This window comes from Theropithecus gelada, chromosome 18, assembly GCF_003255815.1.
Source record: "Theropithecus gelada isolate Dixy chromosome 18, Tgel_1.0, whole genome shotgun sequence".
In the NCBI taxonomy this organism is placed as follows: Eukaryota; Metazoa; Chordata; class Mammalia; order Primates; family Cercopithecidae; genus Theropithecus; species Theropithecus gelada.
Window position 1 is genome coordinate 54,302,366 of NC_037686.1, and position 20,236 is coordinate 54,322,601.

The 20,236-nt window shown below is 40.2% G+C and overlaps 1 protein-coding gene across 2 annotated transcripts in view; it reads left to right on the top strand.

Moving 5' to 3' along the window:
• The window catches only part of CDH20 (cadherin 20), a 217,809-nt gene that overhangs the window by 166,776 nt on the left and 30,797 nt on the right, over positions 1–20,236 (top strand). For both annotated transcript variants that reach the window (XM_025365608.1, XM_025365609.1), the window contains exons 5-6: positions 1,373–1,540; positions 5,748–5,935. In XM_025365608.1, the coding sequence (XP_025221393.1) occupies positions 1,373–1,540; positions 5,748–5,935 (356 nt within the window). The remainder of the gene's footprint in view (positions 1–1,372; positions 1,541–5,747; positions 5,936–20,236) is intronic.

Genomic DNA, 20,236 nt, shown 5'->3' on the forward strand with positions numbered 1-20,236 from the left:
AAAGAAAAAATACATTTCTATTATTAGCAACCTGATCGAATTCTTTTCCCATAAGTCCTGAGGGAAACCAGACATTCAGAAAACTATATCATAAAAGTAGTAAGGGAGTGTAAATTAGGAGGAGGAAGGAAAAAAGACTGCAGTTAGGGACTTCTATAAAACAGTAACTTTAACAATTCTACTAAGGGCAAGGGGGAGAATGAAGAGATGAAGGGTGCCCACAGGGAGGAAAAATACAGGGAGGAAGAAGGTAATGTGTCCTTTATATCCTAAGAAGAGTCTTACATTATTTTGACAGCTCCCGGGGGCATCTGTAGTGTTAAGGTCAAAAATACATGAACAGATAGTTATTGCTGTGCCCATGGGGGGCCTTTTAAAAAAGAAAATGCTGCATATACCACTTGAGAATGTTATTACTATAAGGCAATACATACATTATAGGAGTAAACTGGGGTGGATTATTATTCCCAATCCCTTCCATTTTCATGCAAAAGGTCTACCTAGCCAAGAGTCATGTTGTAAAGCTGTAGTAAATAAGTCTTTAATCTTTGCCTAGAGTGTATAGAAGTCAACTTTTTTAAGCTGAAGGGTTAAAGGGGAGATAAAACATGACTGTACAGGCGTGGCAGGATCACAACACATTTCAACGGATTGTGGTGTAGGCCCCTCTTCTTAAGTGAAACCGCATCTGCTGCTTGCTGTCTGGGGAAGCTCATCTCTTATGCATGGTAAAAATAAACAGCTCACAGAGCATCTTTCATGTGCTAGCTCACAGAATTCAGTAAAGCACAGAGGTAAACAGAAGAATATCACAAAACAGAATGAATACGTAACAACAGGAAAATCCAATTAGAATTCCAACCCTGCTTACAGGTAGTCGGGAGGCAAGAAAATGCAGGAATGAGTTACCTAAAGAAGAGCCATTCACACAACAAGGGCTCTAGGGGCTGAAGAAACTGAAGGAGAATTATCTAAATTCACAGATTTGTAGACATATGAGGCTTTGTTTTCTGGACCCAAAGACCCCAGTTCTCCTTGGTGAGACAGAGCTGCCAGAAATCGCCTTGGACTGCACTTTCCCAGATCTGTAAGAGAAACACTGCTGCCACCTCCTGTTCACTTTCAGTAATGCTGCCAAAAGAAACCAGCCCTCTGAGCTCTTTCTTCTGGAATAAAATAGTTTTCATTCACCACTGATTTCAGTACAGCCCATTTTTGAAGTTGAGATTTCTTACCTCAAATTTAAAAGCACAGGTGACTTGCACCTCACTTCTAGGCATTAACAGTGCACCAGGGAGACACCTAGAAACCAATCTTTAAAAACTGGTCCTGTGGTTTTATTTTCAAAAACAAAGTCATTTCTATCCTGCAGGTGTAATTAGGACAGCGCTCATGAACATGGACAGAGAAGCCAAAGAATACTACGAAGTGATTATCCAAGCCAAGGACATGGGAGGGCAGCTTGGAGGATTAGCTGGGACCACAACAGTCAACATCACCCTCTCAGATGTCAATGACAACCCACCCCGCTTTCCTCAGAGTGAGTACCTAACCCAAGAGAGCACAGACCTCGGGCCCAGAGATTACAGAGGTGCGGGAGAAAGGCCAGTTTGAGTTTCCTCATTAAGTTCAATTATCCATAGATTACTTTCTTACATTCATCATGCAATTCTCGCATAACTATTTCCCTTCAGGGTTCCAGCTTCCCATAGTACTAAACCAGGATTTCTCAAACATTTTGTTTCCATTTTCTCCTCCCTGTGAAATCTTTTTACTTTCTTTCCTGATTTCCATGCCCACCCACCCTACATAAAATGCAATACTAAGGAATAAGGTTTGTTGGGTGACCTTCAGTGGGCCACAAACTAGCAATAGCTAAGATTTTTTTCATCACATCCCTGCAAACCTATTTTTGCCCCCAGGGGGCAATACTGATCCATCGAGAATGCATTGACTGATAGCCAAAGCTGTAGATGGACACATCCGCCCATGTGACAATCTTCACCAATCATTCCAGTAGCTACCAAGCACTTGTTTGGTGAGAGCACAGGGCGTGAAGGGCACAAGAGGCTTAGAATTCAGTCCCTGCCCTTGTGAAGCTTCAAATCCACTTGGGAGGACACATTCTACACACAGGAAAATTAACCCATAGTAGCACTTGGTGCCCCTTGAATAGTGCAAAATGATGCCTTCATATAAACTGAGAAGAATGAAGCCTCCACAGAAGGCTGAGATTTCAACAGGGGGCTAAAGAATATAGCAGGTTTATACAGGCAGAAAACAAAACATTCCAGAAGAGGAAGTCATTCATTTATTCATTCATTCAAAAAACATTTATTCCAGGCCCTATTCTATGAATGAATCACAAAGCCGTGTACAGACAAAACAAGGTCTCTACCGTCTTGGAGCTCATTGGAGTAAAAACCTGCATGGAGGAAAAAACATCCTGACTGGAAATAAGTTTTCAATGTCATTTTATGTTCAAAGACTCCTAAAATTAAAACCGGCTCTTGCAAATGTGCTGTATCTTTAGTGGAGGCCATAGAAAAGTTTTTGAGCAAGAGGGAGACATAAAGAAAGGCTAATTTGGTAGCCATGTAGCGGAGAGGTTGGCAAGGCAGAGACTAGGAGCAGGGGAGTCGGTTAGGAGACATTTAGAGTGGTCCAGACTTGAACTGCTAAGGACTTAAGGAAGTAGCAGGAGGAGTGGAATGGGACAAATAAGAAAACATGGACTTCTGCCTCTTGATTTCCTGACTAAGGGAACCGTGGCAAAGGGTGGAGTCAAAGATGACAACAATGTTTTCACTCTGGATGACAGGGAGAAGGATTGTACTACTAATAAAAATAGAGGATGCATAATGGAACGAGTGGTAGTGTAGGAGGGAGACAAATTCAGATTTGAATATGAAGTGACAGCAGGACAATCAGGTTGAATGTCCTTAAGGAAAGTGGAAATATAGAGCTATGACCATGGAACAGAGCCCAGGAACGGAGACGTGAGTTTGAGAAGCAGATGCCTGAAGGAAGCAGCAGGAGAAATGAGAGCAGGAAGTGCAATTCCAGGTGAAACACTTAGCTAGGGAAATGGAGCTTTAAAAAAAACTAAAAAGAGAAAGAGTCTAGCCAGACTAGCCAGACTGTCAGATGAATAGTTGCATTCTGAATCAGTCAGACCAAGTGAACCTTCCCTTGTATCTATGTAAACACAGGAGAGCTCAAATATTTACACGCAAATGGAATATACAAAGTCCCATAAGCATTCATGATGGAAAAAGCAGGATATTAGACAAGCATTTCACAAAGGGTGCAAGTGAGTAAGTTCCTAAGTTGCTTGGTCTGACAGTGCAGAATACGAGAGCATCACAGAACAGTTTGTGAAATGCCACATGGATGGACTTTGTGTTGCTTAAGTGATCCTGTGGGTTCCATCTTCATTACTTCATGAAGGGCTCATATTACTCACACTACAGACTATAAATTCTTAAACACCCTTGAACTATTTGGCTTTTTACATTTGACACTAGACAGGTGTCTCTGATGGAGGCAGAAGGGACAGTACAACCAGCTTATTACATAGCTCAGGTTATTACATAGCTCAAAGGTAGATGGATTCTGACATATTGCCAGGAGTCATGTTACCCCACACATGGCAGCTTCACAATAGCAGAACACAATACAAGGATTACTGGGGTTTTAGCCTTGCCCCCAAACCAAGATCTTTTTTGTGTGTGTTTCTGAGACAGGGTCTTGCTCTGTCACCCAAGCTGGACTGCAGTGGTGCAATCACAGCTCACTGTAGCCTCAGCCCCCAGGATCAAGCAATCCTCCCACCTCAGCTCCTGAATAGCCAGAACAACAGGTGCACACCACCATGCCCAGCTAATTTTTGTATTTTTTGTAGAGATGGGATTTTGTCATGTTGCCCCGGCTGGTCTTGAACTCTTGGGCTTAAATCATCTGCCTTCCTCAGGTTCCCAAGGTGCTGATACTACAGGCATGAGCCACCACACCCAGCCCCAAAACAACATCCTAACACTATTCTAAAGCACACATTTTAAGTTGTCACTTTTTCAAAATATAGTTTTAATGGAGACTCTAGGATAGAGTGGAAGTATGGATTATGTTTCCTGGAAGACAAAACAGAAATGTAAAAAAATTTAAATCTCTGTGTCTCTATGCATTCTACACACATTATCACTGCTTCCTCCTTTTTGACCTTTTAAAACTTTGCATTCTCTCTTCATTAAATAGTTCCCCATCTATTTGCTAAAACTAAGTTTGGATGACCTTGATATTCCGTAAACCTATCTTGGCTATACTCTTATGCCTAATTAATCTAATGAGTCCTCATTGTAGGAATTCCATTTTGCTTCTTTTTCACAAATATTACTATAACTGATTATGGAATATTGACAAAATGACACACCTACTATTTTACATTGAACAAGCTCAGTCACCTTTAATAGACCCAAATATAATGAAACATCAAGATCTCAAGCTATTTATTTATAATATAACGTATCATGTTGATGTTTAAACATATAACATAGCTTGATTGGGATGAGGAACATTGTAGGCAGATGCTTGTTTTTCCCAAAAGTTCTGCAACAGCAAAGTGTAATCCATCAACAACTTTGGAAGTAAATGGAAAGAGATCATGAAATCCAATTGCCTGCCAGCTTAATACAAACTTTAAAGATTTCCTGGCTCATGTTTGTAAAGAACAGGCATCATTTCTTCTCCTGTGCAAGGCAGGGTGCTGTGAGCTGGCTGGGTGCTGTCAACCTCCCTGAATCTTTGTGAAACTCAAGCCCTCACACCCAAGGCTATAGCTTACAAAGCATATTAGAATAAAAGGGAACACGTACATATGGAAAATGTGATTGTGTGATTTTTCTTTGTTATTTAGTCAGTCACATTATGATTGACAAAATAACAAAGAACGTCAAAAAGCTGAGCCCCAGAAAAGGTAAGTTGGTAAAAATACGAATTCATGGAGATGAAAGTGAACTAAATTTAATTGTGAGCTTAGGATGTCATGTCCAAAAGGAGATGACCAACTCTGAGAGTCTTACATATGTGAGAACCTTTTTAGTATTTTATTCTGGAACAAGAAAACAAGAAGCATGAAGGATCTGTCCATGGAGAGGCAGCCCGGGGCAGTCTCGGGTACAAGGACACACTGAGGGGCAGCACATGGAGCTGATGGAGCTTGCTCTCCACGGCTGCTCCCCCTTTATAGATCACTGATCTCCATGACCTCTGAGCAAGTGGTCGTAGAAACAGGCACTCAGCACACGGGCCAGGCCATGAAAGAAAAGGTGGACATTTGAAGTGAAAACAGAGTAAATACGCACTTTGTGACCACAATGTTTATCACTCTCAGAAGGAACTGCAATTTAAGGAAATACTTCAGTTCACCAGGAAGTACTAAAAGATTTGAATGCAAGGTACTTCCTACCACTCAAGCTACAGTCACTAGGACTAAGTCGTTCTGCTTTCACCCTGTTCTACTTAAGCTTTTTTGACTCCTCTTTATTGAACATGCAATACAGGCTATGGCCTGTATGACCGTTTGCTCAGCCTTTCTGGACCTTAGTTTTTATCTGTGAAAACTCAAGTTTTACGTTTTGAACCCAGAAGAAAGATATTTTGCACAGCACCCCTGATAAGATATGATAATGATGAGGCATTTTTTATACTGACGGATTATCAAGAATGCGTGTCCTGGCTTTTCTTTGTAGAACATTACCAGATGAGTGTGTTGGAATCAGCTCCAATTAGCTCCACTGTCGGGAGAGTGTTTGCCAAGGACTTGGATGAAGGCATAAATGCAGAGATGAAATACACTATTGTGGATGGAGATGGTGCAGATGCCTTTGACATTAGCACAGATCCCAATTTCCAAGTTGGTATCATAACTGTGAAGAAGGTAATCCAACTCCTTTTTCTAAACCACTTTCATGGGTGCTTTGAACATTTATGAAATGCTAGTAAGGACTGTTGTATTATTGATATGCATTGCTTCAAATCCTCTGATAAAAGCGCTTTCCTATTATTTAAAAAAAAAAACAAGATCAGAAAACCTCTTAATCCTTATGTTTACATGCAAACACTGGCTGTGCCATCATTTTACTGAAAAGGTACCAGGTCATGATAAAAATATATTATAAATATATTTCTAAATACATTCCTTCTACCCAGCCACTTAAAAAACTGTTGTAGCTTAATTTTCTAATGATGTTAATGACTTGATCAATATTTGCACTTGAATAACACATGCATTGTAGCATCCCATACATACCAATAAAGCAAGCCATAATATTATTTATGAATCAATAAATAACATGCAGGCATTTTTTAATTGCTTCTCAAAGATCTGTAAATTCTAATTAAACTTGAAAAAGCTTTATCAAACATACCTGCTAAATGGCTGTTATCACTTGAAATTCCTTTGTTTTATAAGGTACCAAGATAAGCTACCGATTCTTTCTGTGACATAAGGCACATATGGATATACTCAGCTAGAAGATAAAACTTTTTAAAAATTGAATCTTTAACTCCCTAGCAAATACGTATCTAATGAAACACATTAATTTTAAAACTCATTGACTTAATTTTCCTTCTCTATGTTGAATGCATTTTAAAACCCAATATATTTTAAATGATATACTCAACAAATATTTATTGAGTGCCGCCTATGTGCCAGATATTGTTATAGGCATTTAACACAGAGTAAGCAAAACAACCAAAAATCTCTGCCCTCATGGAGTTTACATTCTAGCAAGGGAAGAAGACAATCAAAACATCAAGTCACTAAAGTAGTTTATTAGAAGGCAATAATTAGGCCGGGCGTGGTGGCTCAAGCCTGTAATCCCAGCACTTTGGGAGGCTGAGACGGGCGGATCATGAGGTCAGGAGATCGAGACCATCCTGGCTAACATGGTGAAACCCCGTCGCTACTGAAAAGTACAAAAAACTAGCTGGGCGAGGTGGCAGGCACCTGTAGTCCCAGCTACTCGGGAGGCTGAGGCAGGAGAATGGCGTGAACCCGGGAGGCGGAGCTTGCAGTGAGCCAAGATTGCGCCACTGCACTCCAGCCTGGGCAACAGAGCAAGACTCCGTCTCAAAAAATAAAATAAAATAAAATAAAAATAAAAATAAAAAAGAAGGTAATAACTGATATGGGGGGGGCAGAATAGAACAAAATAAGTGAGGCCAGGAAAGCTAAGATGGTTTCCAATTTAAACTGGATGGTTGGCTAAATGCCCATCAATCAAAGAGTGGATTAAAAAAACTGTGGTAAATATATATGATGGAATACTACACAGCCATAAAAAGGAATGGACTAACAGCATTTTCAGTGACCTGGATGAGATTGGAGACTATTTTTTTTTCTCCTTTTTTGAGATGCAGTCTTGCTTTGTCACCTAGGCTGGAGTACAGTAGCGCCATCTCAGCTCACTGCAACCTCCGCCTCCCAAGTTCAAGTAATTCTCCTGCCTCAGCCTCCCAAGTAGCTGGGACTATGGGCACACACTGCCATGCACGGCTAACTTTTTCTATTTTAGTAGAGACAGGGTTTTACCATGTTGCCCAGGCTGGTCGAGAACTCCTGAGCTCAGGTAATCTGCCTGCCTCAGCCTCCCAAAGTGCTGGGATTACAGGCATGAGCCACTGCGCCCGGCCAATTGGAGACTATTATTCTAAGTGATGTAACTCAGGAATGAAAAACCAAACTTCATATGTTCTCACTGATAGGTAGGAACTAAGCTTTGAGGGCACAAAGGCATAAGAATGATACGATGGACTTTGGGGAATTGGAGGGAAGAGTGGCAGGGGGTGATGGATAAAAGACTACAAATATGGTGCAGCGTATACTGCTCAGGTGATGGGTGCACCAAAATCTCACAAATCAGCACTAAACAACTTACTCATGTAACCAAATGCCACCTGTACCCCAATAACCTATGGAAAAATAAAAATAAATAAATTGGGTGGTTGGGACTGGTATCACAGAGAAGTGGCATTTATGCAAAGACTTACAGTGAGCAGAGTCACACCACTGAGTTAAGCAGGTTGACAGTGTGGGAGGTTCACTATCAGTGACTCTTTGTGAAAAGCGCACATGGCAGTCCTAAAGCGAAGAGAATGGGCATGAACTATTGAGGAAAGAGTTCCAAGCAAAAGGACCGCCATTGCAAAGGCTCTGAGGTGGGACCACGCCTGCTGTATTTCAACAACAGCAACGGCGGGGTCATAAGGCTGAGTGGAGTGGGGGACTCTTAGGAGATGAGGTCTGAAAAGTAACAAAGGAACCAAATCATTTAGGACCATACAGGCTAACTATAAGGACTTTGGTTTTTACTCTGAGTAAAATGGGGAATGACTGAAGGATTTTTAACAGATGTATGACATGGCTGGGTTTTCATTATAAAATACTCAGTAGGCTGTGTTGAGGTGGGGGGAGTTTAAGGAGAGAAGGATGGAAAGAGGGAGACCAACTGAGAAGCTACTGCAATAATCCAGGTAAGAAATGATGACAGTTTCACCTAAGTAATGGGAATGGAGGTGATAAGAAGTGGTCAGAATCTGTACATAATTTGAAAGTAGAGCCAACAGGATTTCCTAAAAATGTGGATGAGGATATGGAAGAAAGAGAAGAGTCAACCGAGCAACAAGAAGAATGGAGTTGCCATTAACTGAGACAGGGAAGTCTGCAGGTAGAGCAGGTGGCAGGGGTGGCAAGTATTGGAATTCAGTTCTGGACATACATGTGACATTTGCAGAGTCTATTAGACATCAAGTAAAGATATGTCATGGCTTTGGTTTTAAGAGTGAGGAGTTTGTAGAAGGGTTCTGGGCTGGAAATATGAATTTGGGAGTCATAAGCATATAGATGGTACTTAAAGCAAATAAAACAAATGAGATTGCAAGAGACTGAGCATAGACAGAAAGAGGACAGTGCAACAAGCCCTGAGGCACTCCAACATGAAGAGGTCAGGAGGAGTGTAAGGACAGGCAAGGAGACTGAGGGGCGACCAGGGAGGCAGGAGGAAAATGGAGGAAGTGCAGTGTTCTGAAGGCATGAAGAATGCGCTTCCAAGGGATAGAGTGATCACCTGTGACAAACGCTGCTACAGGTCAAATAAGAACATCAGGAATTCACCACAGACTTTAGGAACATGGAGGCCACTGACAACCTTGACAAAACCCACAGTTATAACATTAAAATGTAACTCAAGTTAACGTGTGTATAATAACTTTTTTCTATGCTATTTGATAGAACTGAATTAATACTGCTTGAGAAGGGAATAAGGGACAAGTTCATATGTTTGTTCTGTATTTAAGATGCAATCCATCACAGCAAAGGAACAGAATCACAGCAAAGGATCCAGAATTCCACCAACCAGAAATCTTTCTATCCTGTACACAATGATCTTGAAACAATGCAAAAGGCTGAGATTAAATTCTAAATTATCAACTAAATCTAGATGTAATTAAAATACTATAATTTCTTATTCTCATTCTTTGAGAATATCATGTTAGAATTATAATAGGTGATTAAAATAACAATACTATTTTGGTATACGTCACAGGTTCCCCTACTATGTGGTATGCCTCAAGTAAACAATAATACGTTGCTAACCATAACTAGTAACTGTAAATAAGGGAAATGCTCAAATTTTTGAATTACTGGGTTTTTCTTCTTTTTTTTTTTTTTTTTTTTTTGTTTGTTTGTTTGAGACAGGGTCTCACTCTGTCACCCAAGCTGGGGTGCAGTGGCACAATCATGGCTCACTGCAGGCTTGACTTCTTGGGCTCAAGCAATCCTTCCACCTCACCATCCTAACTAGCTGGGACTATAGGTATGTGCCACCACAGCCACCTAATTTTTGCGTTGTTGTTTGTTTGAGACAGGGTCTCTCTCTGTCGCTCCAGCTGGAGTGCAATGGCATGCTCATGGCTCACTGCAGCCTGTAGTCCCAGCTACTCAGGAGCATGAGGTGGAAGGACAGCTTGAGCCTAGGAGGTCGAGGCTGCAGTGAGCCATGATCGTGCCGCAGCCACCTATTTTTGCTGTTGTTGTTTTGTTTTGTTGTTGTAGAGACAAGGTCTCCCTACGTTTTCCAGGCTGGTCTCAAACTCCTGAGCTCAAGCGATACTCCTGCCTCAGCCTCCCAAAGGCCTAGGATTACAGGCGTGAGCCACCGCAACCAGCTTTATTGTTTCTTTAGTACGAAAACTCTATTCAAACAAGCAACCAGAAAAAGAACTTTGGGGGTTCTCAATATTTTAATGTTATCTTATGTCTTAAAATAATGTCTGAGATAATTCTAAATAATAAAATAATATTTACGTCAGATTATCACAATATAGTTTAGACTTTATAACAAGCCATATGTTTTAAAAAGTCTATTAACAACTCTGTCTCTGAAAGAAATCTCAAAATGTGTTTTCTTCAGCTCCCTTACCTGCAGAAGAGATGAAGCCTCTTAAGACAGAGTACTGTTTTTCACTGTCATTACTAAAACGATATCCATGTTTAATCAAAATACATATCAATTTTGCCAAGGTCACTCTGATTTCTCTTCTGAACTTATAAGCTGCCAGAAAATGGAATTAAGAAAAGGGTCAATAAGTTGGGTAGATGGACAAATCACATATAATAAATACTTTAGAGGCCACTGACTGCTCAGTCTATGGCTTTGGAATAACATTCACTCAGATGTCTGCTCCACGCCCATCTTCCCACTTTGTCATTAATAATGTCATGTAAAATTGAAACAAAAGTTATGCTTTTGATTTATTTCCCTTAGGCCTATTATTTGTCTAAGAAGCACATACTTTTTCAAAAAGAGAAATTGAGCTGAATTGATAGAATTGGGTCTTTAGGAAACCACACTGATTACTACCCAGTACCTTGGGTCTTTTTAGCTTTTAAGTAATCAATCAATGAATTTTCAGTCTCTTAACTTAGATGCTTGAAGTATAATTTGAAATATATAATTTTCAGGATGTTCTTTATTCTGAGTGAGCATGATGTGCCATTTTCTAGTCTTCTGCATATCTTCTGTCTTACAACAACAAGAAGCAATTGTTTAGAGTCCATTCTCTTCTTAGGCAGGTCACAAAGAACAAAAATTCTATATTTCGTCAAATCTGAGATGTCATGAATTATAAATCTCATCATTGTTTTATGGGTCATTGAAGAAAAGTTCTTGCCAATTTTTTTTTTTTTTTTTTTTTTTTTTTTTGAGACGGAGTCTCGCTCTGTCGCCCAGTCTGGAGTGCAGTGGCCGGATCTCAGCTCACTACAAGCTCCGCCTCCCGGGTTCACGCCATTCTCCTGCCTCAGCCTCCCGAGTAGCTGGGACTACAGGCGCCCGCCACCTCGCCCGGCTAGTTTTTTGTATTTTATAGTAGAGACGGGGTTTCACCGTGTTAGCCAGGATGGTCTCGATCTCCTGACCTCGTGATCCACCAGTCTCGGCCTCCCAAAGTGCTGGGATTACAGGCTTGAGCCACCGCGCCCGGCCAGTTCTTGCCAATTTAAATAATACAATGCTTTCTTATTTCTTAGTGTCTATAAAGCACTCTTGTAGGCACAGTTAGACAAATTTGTTTCACCAGTGTTAGATTCACTCCATGCTGCTGTTTCCATGCCGTTCTCCCTATACAATAACTCTTGTTTCAATGCCAAATCATAATATAATATTTTAAAAGACATTTTAGAAGGCAATAAAGCTCAACACGTGCAGTACCAACAATGTGCAGAACTCCACTGAAGTACAACATGAACAGCTTGGACTAGGTCTGCCTTGCATGGGCAGTAATGCCTGCTGCTTATCAAGATCCCTTTGCCTCCCATTGACACTAGAGCAACTGTAAGGTATTATCAATTGGAGAAGCAATGCTATTTCTAAAATATTAAAATATCTAAAACTGTGCATCTTAAACTACTGAAATACATTAATAAAATCTGTATATACTATCACTCAATCAGTAAATGTTAATACTCACATTGAGAAACGTTTTGTACTGTTCAATGTAACAATTTATTTTAGGTTTTTGCTACCCTTTGAGTTTCTGGTTTTGCTAGGCACCGGGGAATAAAAATCTGACTAAGTCATAGCTTTTGCCCTTGAGTATGGGGAGTGGGATCAACACAGAAAGAAATATCTGTAATACGAAAGAAAAGCTATAAAGGAAGTATAATAATGTACTGTGAGAACAAAGAAGGGAATATTTAACTCTTCTTAATTAGTAATTAAAGTTGCATTACCATTTTGTGCCATAATTTTCATGACTCAATTTTTTACGATATAATGGCTTTTTGTTTTTGTATCCTCTAACTTGAAGAAATTTCTTGAATTTGGAAATTGGGTTCTCAGATATTATTGGTTTTTTATTTTCTATTATGAATACAGAAACAAATAATTATTTGATATTTAAAATAAAAAACACAAACTATTCAAGAGGGAAAAGCCAAAACTCATATTATCAAGTGTGGGCAATTTAAATTTTAAGAGTTGAGCATAGGGGTTGCAGCTTCTTGGGAGGGAGGTGGGAACATCTCTTAAGCCTAGGAGTTTGAGACCAGTCTGGGCAACATAAGCCAGAGTTTGTCTCAGTAAATAAATAAATAATGAACTTTAGAGTATTGAGGGCAATGTTTCATTTCCAACAATGTGGAAGTGAGGGAGACAATAATCTTAAATAGTTTAGAAGTCTTAAGTAACTTACTTTAAAGAACTTCAATAATAATTAAAAACTCACTCTAGTGCTTTCAACAGATGCTGGAACAATCGGATACCATTTGCAAAAAAATAAAGAAATAAGCCTCAGTTATACACCCACAAAAAAACCTCAAAATGAATCATGCACCTAAATGTGAAAACCTAAAACTATAAAATTTGTAAAAGGAAACATAGGAGAAAATCTTTGTAATCCTGATTGGACAAAGATTTCTTCCATGTTACACCAGAATCCCAACCCACGAAAGAAAAAGTAAGACTTCATTGAAGTTAAGAATTTCTGCTCTTCAAAGGACACTGTTTTGGCCAGATGGCTGAATAGGAAAAACTCTGGTCTGCAGCTCCCAGCGAGATCAACGCAGAAGGCAGGTGATATCTGCATCTCCAACTGAGGTACCTGGCTCATCTCAATGGGACTGGTTAGACAGTGGGTGCAGCCCACAGAGGGTGAACTGAAGCAGGGTGGGGCGTCACCTCACTGGGAAGCACGGAGGGTGAGGGAACTCCCTCTACTAGCCAAGGGAAGCCATGGGGGACTGTGCTGTGAAGAAAAGTGCACTCCAGCCCAGATATTACGCTCTTCCCATGGTCTTTGCAACTGGCAGACCAGGAGACTCCCTAGGGTGCCTACGCCTCCAGGGCCCTGGATTTCAAGCATAAAACCAGGCGGCAATTTGGGCAGACCCTGAGCTAGCTGCAGGTTTTTGTTTTTCTTTTTCTTTTTCTTTTTTGGAAAGAAACCCCAGTGGTGCCTGGAATGCCAGTGAGACAGAACTATTCACTTCCGTTTCCAGTGGATCCCACCCCCATGGAGCCCAGCAAGCTGAAATCCACTGGCTTGAAATTCTCGCTGCCAGCTCAGCAGTCTGCAGTTGACCTGGGATGCTGGAGCTTGGTGGAGGGAGGGGGGTCCGCCATTACTGAGGATTGCATAGGCAGTTTTCCCCTCACAGTGTAAACAAAGCCACCAGGAAGTTCAAACTGGGCAGAGCCCACTACAGCTCTGCAAAGCCACTGTAGCCAGACTGCCTCTCCAGATTTCTCCTCTCTGGGCAGGGCATCTCTGAAAGAAAGGCAGCAGCCCTAGTCAGGGACTTACAGATAAAATTCCCATCTCCCTGGGAAAGAACACCTCAGGGAAGGGGCAGCTATGGGTGCAGCTTCAGCAGACTGAAACATTCTGCCTGCTGGCTCTGAAGAGAGCAGCAGATCTCCCAGCACAGCACTCAAGCTCTAAGGGGCAGACTGCCTCCTCTAGTGGGTCCTTGACCCCCATGCCTCCTGACTGGGAGACACCTCTGAGCAGAGGTCAACAGACACCTCATACACGAGAGCTCCAACTGGCATCCAGCAAGTGCCCCTCTGGGAAGAAGCTTCCAGAGGAAGGATCAGACAGCAATCTTTGCTGTTCTGCAGCCTCTGCTGGTGATACCCAGGCAAACAGGGTCTGGAGTGGACCTCCAGCAAACTCCAACAGACCCGCAGCAGAAGGAACTGACTGTCAGAAGGAAAACTAACAAACAGAAAAGAATAGCATCAATATCAACAAAAAGGACGTCCACACAGAAACCCCAACCAAAGGTCACCAACATCAAAGACCAAAGGTAGATAAATCCATGAAGATGAGGAAAAACCAGCACAAAAAGGCAGAAAATCCCAAAAACCAGAACACCTCTTCTCCAAAGGATTACAACTCCTCACCAGCAAGGGAACAAAACTGGACACAGAATGAGTTTGCAAATTGACAGAAGTGGACTTCAGAAGGTGGGTAATAACAAACTCTTCCAAGCTAAAGGAGCATGTTCTAACCCAATGTAAGAAAGTTAAAACCTTGAAAAAAAAAAAAGAGGAATTGCTAACTAGAATAGTTTAGAGAAGAACATAAATGACCTGATGAAGCTGAAAAACACAGCATGAGAACTTTGTGAAGCATACACAAGTATCAACAGCCAAATCGATCAAGCAGAAGAAAGGATATCAGAAATTGAAGATCAACTTAATGAAAAAAGCATAAAGACAAGATTAGAGAAAAAAGAATTAAAAGGAATGAACAAAGCCTCCCAGAAATATAGGACTATGTGAAAAAACAAAACCTACATTTGATTGGGGTACCTGAAAGTGATGGGCAGAATGGAACCAAGTTGAAAACACTCTTCAGGGTATTATCCAGGACCAACCTAGCAAGACAGGTCAATATTCAAATTCAGGAAATACAGAGAACACCACAAAGATCCTCCTCAAGAAGAGCAACCCCAAGACACATAATCATCAGATTCACCAAGGTTGAAATGAATGAAAAAATGTTAAGGGCAGCCAGAGAGAAAGATCAGGTTACCCACAAAGAGAAGCCCATCAGACTAACAGCGGATCTCTTTGCAGAAACCCTACAAGCCAGAAGACAGTGGGAGCCAACATTCAACATTCTTAAAAAAAAGAATTTTCAACCCAGAATTTCATATCCAGCCAAACTAAGCTTTATAAGCAAAGGAGAAATAAAATCCTTTATAGACAAGCAAATGCTAAGAGATTTTGTCACTACCAGGCCTGCCTTACAAGAACTCCTGAAGGAAGCACAAAATACAGAAGGGAAAAACCCATAACAGCCACTGCAAAAACATACCAAATTGTAAAAACCATTGACACTATGAAGAAACTGCATCAACTAACAGGCAAAATAATCAGCTGGCATCATAATGACAGGATCAAACTCACACATAACAATATAAACCTTAAATGTAAATGGGCTAAATGCCCCAATTAAAAGACACAGACCAGCAAATTGGACAAAGAATCAAGACCTATCAGTGTGCTGTATTCAGGAGACCCATCTCACATGCAAAGGCACACATAGGCTCAAAATAAATGGATGGAGAAATATTCACCAAGCAAATGGAAAGCGAAAAATAAAAAAAAACAGGAGTTGCATTCCTAGTCTCTGATAAAACAGACTTTAAACCAACAAAGATAAAAAAAAAAAAAAAGACAAAGAAGGGCATTACATAATGGTAAAGGTATCAATGCAACAAGAAGAGCTAACTATCCTAAATGTATACGCACCCAATACAGGAACACCCAGATTCATAAAGCAAGTTCTTAAGAGACTTACAAAGAGACTTAGACTCCCACACGATAATAGGGGGAGACTTTAACACCCAGTCAACATTAGACAAATCAACGAGATAGAAAATTAACAGGAATATTCAGGACTTGACCTCAGCTCTGGACCAAGCAGACCTAATAAACATCTACAGAACTCTCCACCCCACATCAACAGAACATACATTCTTCTCAGCACCACATCGACAATCTAAAATTGACCACATAACTGGAAGTAAAACACTCCTCAGCAAATGCAAAAGAATGGAAATCGTAACAGTCTCTCAGACCACAGTGCAATCAAATTAGAACTCAGGATTAAGAAACTCACTCAACACACACCCAACTACATGGAAATTGAACAATCTGCTCCTGAATGACTACTGGGGAAATAACAAAATTAAGGCATAAATATAGTTCTTTGAAACCAGAACAACATACCAGAATCTCTGGGATACAGCTAAAACAGTGTTTAGAGGGAAATTTATAGCACTAAATGCCCACAGGAGAAAGTGAGAAAGATCTAAAATCAACACCCTAACATGACAATTAAAAAAACTAGAGAAGCAAGAGCAAACAAATTCAAAAGCTAGCAGAAGACAAGAAGTAACTAAGATCAGAGCAGAACTGAAGGAGATAGAAAATCCTTCAAAAAATCAGTGAATCCAGGGGCTGGTTTTTGGAAAAGATTAACAAAATAGACAGACTGCTAGCAAGACTAATAAAGAAGAAAAGAGAGAAGAATCAAATAGACGCAATAAAAAAATGATAAATCACCACTGATCCCACAGAAATACAAACTACCATCAGAGAATACTATACACACCACTATGCAAATTAAATAGAAAATCTAGAAGAAATTGATAAATTCCTGGACATATACACCCTCCCAAGACTAAACCAGGAAGAAGTCGAATCCCTGAATAGATCAACAACAAGTTCTGAAATTGAGGCAGTAATTAATAGTCTACCAACCAAAAAAAACCCCAGAACCAGATAGATTCACAGCCGAATTCTACCAGAGGTACAATGAGGAACTGGTAGCATTCCTTCCGAAACTATTCCAAACTGTAGAAAAAGAGGAACTCCACCCTAACTCATTTTATGAGGTCAGGATCATCCCGATACCAAAGCCTGGCAGAGACACAGCAAAAAAAGAAAATTTCCAGCCAATATCCCTGATGAACATCGATGTGAAAATCCTCAATAAAATACTGGCAAACCGAATCCAGCAGCACATCAAAAAGCTTATCCACCACGATCAACTTGGCTTCATCCCTGGGATGCAAGGCTGGTTCAACATACACAAATCAAGAAATGTAATCCATCACATAAACAGAACCCATGACGAAAACCACATGACTATCTCAATAGATGCAGAAAAGGCCTTCAACAACATTCAACACCCCTTCATGCTAAAAACTCTCAATAAGCTAGGTATTGATGGAACATATCTCAAAATAGTAAGAGTCATTTATGACAAACCCACAGCCAATATCAAATTGAATGGGCAAAAACTGGAAGCATTGCCTTTGAAAACTGGCCCAAGACAAGGATGCCCTCTCTCACCACTCCTATTCAACATATTGGAAGTTCTGGACAGGGCAATCAGGCAAGAGGAACAAATAAAGGGTATTCGAACAGGAAAAGAGGAAGTCAAACTGTCCTTGTTTGCAGATGACATGATTGTATATTTAGAAAGCCCCATCGTCTCAGCCCAAAATCTCCTTAAGCTGACACGCAACTTCAGCAAAGTCTCAGGATACAAAATCAATGTGCAAAAATCACAAGAATTCCTATACACCAATAATAGATAAAACAGAGAGCCAAATCATGAGTGAACTCTCATTCACAATCGCTACAAAGAGAATAAAATAGCTAGGAATCCAACTTACAAGGGATGTGAAGGACCTCTTCAAAGAGAACTGCAAACCACTGCTCAAGGAAATGAGAGGACACGAACAAATGAAAAAACATTCCATGCTCATGGATAGGAAGAATCAATATCGTGAAAATGGCCATACTGCCCAAAGTAACTTACAGATTCAATGCTATCCCCATCAAGCTACCATTGACTTTCTTCACAAAATTAGAAAAAACTACTTTAAGTGTCATATGGAATCAAAAAAGAGCCTATACAGCCAAAACAAGCCTAAGCAAAAAGAACAAAGCTGGAGGCATCACAGTACCTGACTTCAAACTACACTACAAGGCTACAGTATCCAAAACAACATGGTGCTGGTACCAAAATACAGACCAATGGGACAGAACAGAAGCCTCAGAAATAATGCCACACATCTACAACCATCTGATCTTTGACAAACCTGACAAAAACAATCAATGGGGAAAGGATTTCCTATTTAATAAATGGTGTTGGGAAAACTGGCTAGCCATAGGCAGAAAACTGATACTGGACCCCTTCCTTATACCTTATACAACATTAACTCAAGATGGATTAAAAACTTAAATATAAGACCTAAAACCGTAATAACTCTAGAAGAAAACCTAGGCAATACCATTCAGGACATAGGCATGGGCAAAGACTTCATGACTAAAACACCAAATGCAATGGCAACAAAAGCCAAAATTGACAAATGGGATTGAATTAAACTAAAGAGTTTCTGCACAGCAAAAGAAACAATCATCAGAGTCAACAGGCAACCTACAGAATGGGAGAAAATTTTGCAATCTATCCATCTGACAAAGATCTAATATCAAGAATCTACAAGGAACTTAAACAAATTTACAAGAAAAGAAAACCCCATCAAAAAGTGGGTGAAGGATATGAACAGACACTTCTCAAAAGAAGACATTTATGCAGCCAACAGACATACGAAAAAAAGCTCATCATCACTGGCTATTAGAGAAATGCAAATCAAAACCATATTAAGGTACCATCTTATGCCAGTTAGAATGGCGATCATTAAAAAAGTCAGGAAACAATAGATGCTGGAAAGGATGTGGAGAAATAGGAATGCTTTTTTACACTGTTGGTGGGAGTGTAAATTAGTTCAACCATTGTGGAAGACAGTGTGGTGATTCCTCAAGGATCTAGAACCAGAATTACCATATGACCCAGCAATCTCACTACTGGGTATATACCCAAAGGATTATAAATCATTCTACTATAAAGACACACGCACACGTATGTTTATTGCAGCACTGTTCACAATAGCAAAGATTTGGAACCAACCCAAATGCCCAACAATGATAGACTGGATAAAGAAAATATGGCACATACACAATATGGAATACTGTGCAGCCATAAAAAAGGATGTGTTCATGTCCTTTCAGGGACATGGATGAAATCATCATTCTCAGCAAGCTAACATATGAACAGAAAACTAAACACTGCATGTTCTCACTTATAAGTGGGAGGTGAACAATGAGAACACATGGACCCAGGGAGGGGAACATCACACACCAGGGCCTGTCGCGGGATGGGAGGCTAGGAGAGGGATAGCATTAGGAGAAATACCTAATGTAGACAACAGGTTGATAGGTGCAGCAAACCACCATGGCAAAATGTAACAAACCTGCATATTCTGCACATGTATCACAGAACTTAATGTATAATAATAATTTTTAAAAAGGACACTGTTAAGAGAATGAAAAGACAAATCACAGATTAGGAGAAAATATTTGCAAATCATATGTCTGATAATGGACTTGAATAAAGAATATACAAAGACCTCTTCAAGAAGACATAGAAAGATGCATCATGAGGCAGTAAGGAAGTGCAAATCAGAACCACAATGAGATAACACTTTACACATACTACGATACATAAAAATTTTTAAACTGGCAAAACCAAGTGCTGACAAAGATATGGAGAAACTAGAGCTTTCATACACTCCTGGTGGGAATTCAAACTGGTACTGCCTTTCTGAAAATTCATCTGGAAGTTTCTTATAAAGTTAAAAATATATTTACAATCCTACAACTCCACTCCTGGGTATTTACCCCAGTGGAATGAAATTTTATCCTCACACAAAAACCCTGTATGCAAATATTTATAGCAGGTTTATTCATAACCGTCAGAAATTGGAAAAAAACAGAAATGTTATCTCTAGTGAAGAATGGATAAATCAACTGTTGTATATCCATACAATAGAATACTACTTGGAAATAAAAACGAACAAACTCACCGAGCATAGTGGCTCACGCCGGTAACCCCAGCACTTTGGGAGGCCAAGGCCGAGGTGGACCTATCACCTGAGGTCAAGAGTTCAAGACCAGCCTGGCCAACATAGTGAAACTCTGCCTCCACTAAAAATACAAAAATTAGCCAGGCGTGGTGGCACACACCTGTAGTCCCAGCTACTTGGGAGGCTGAGGCAAGAGAATCGCTTGAACCTGGGAGGCAGAGGTTGTAGTGA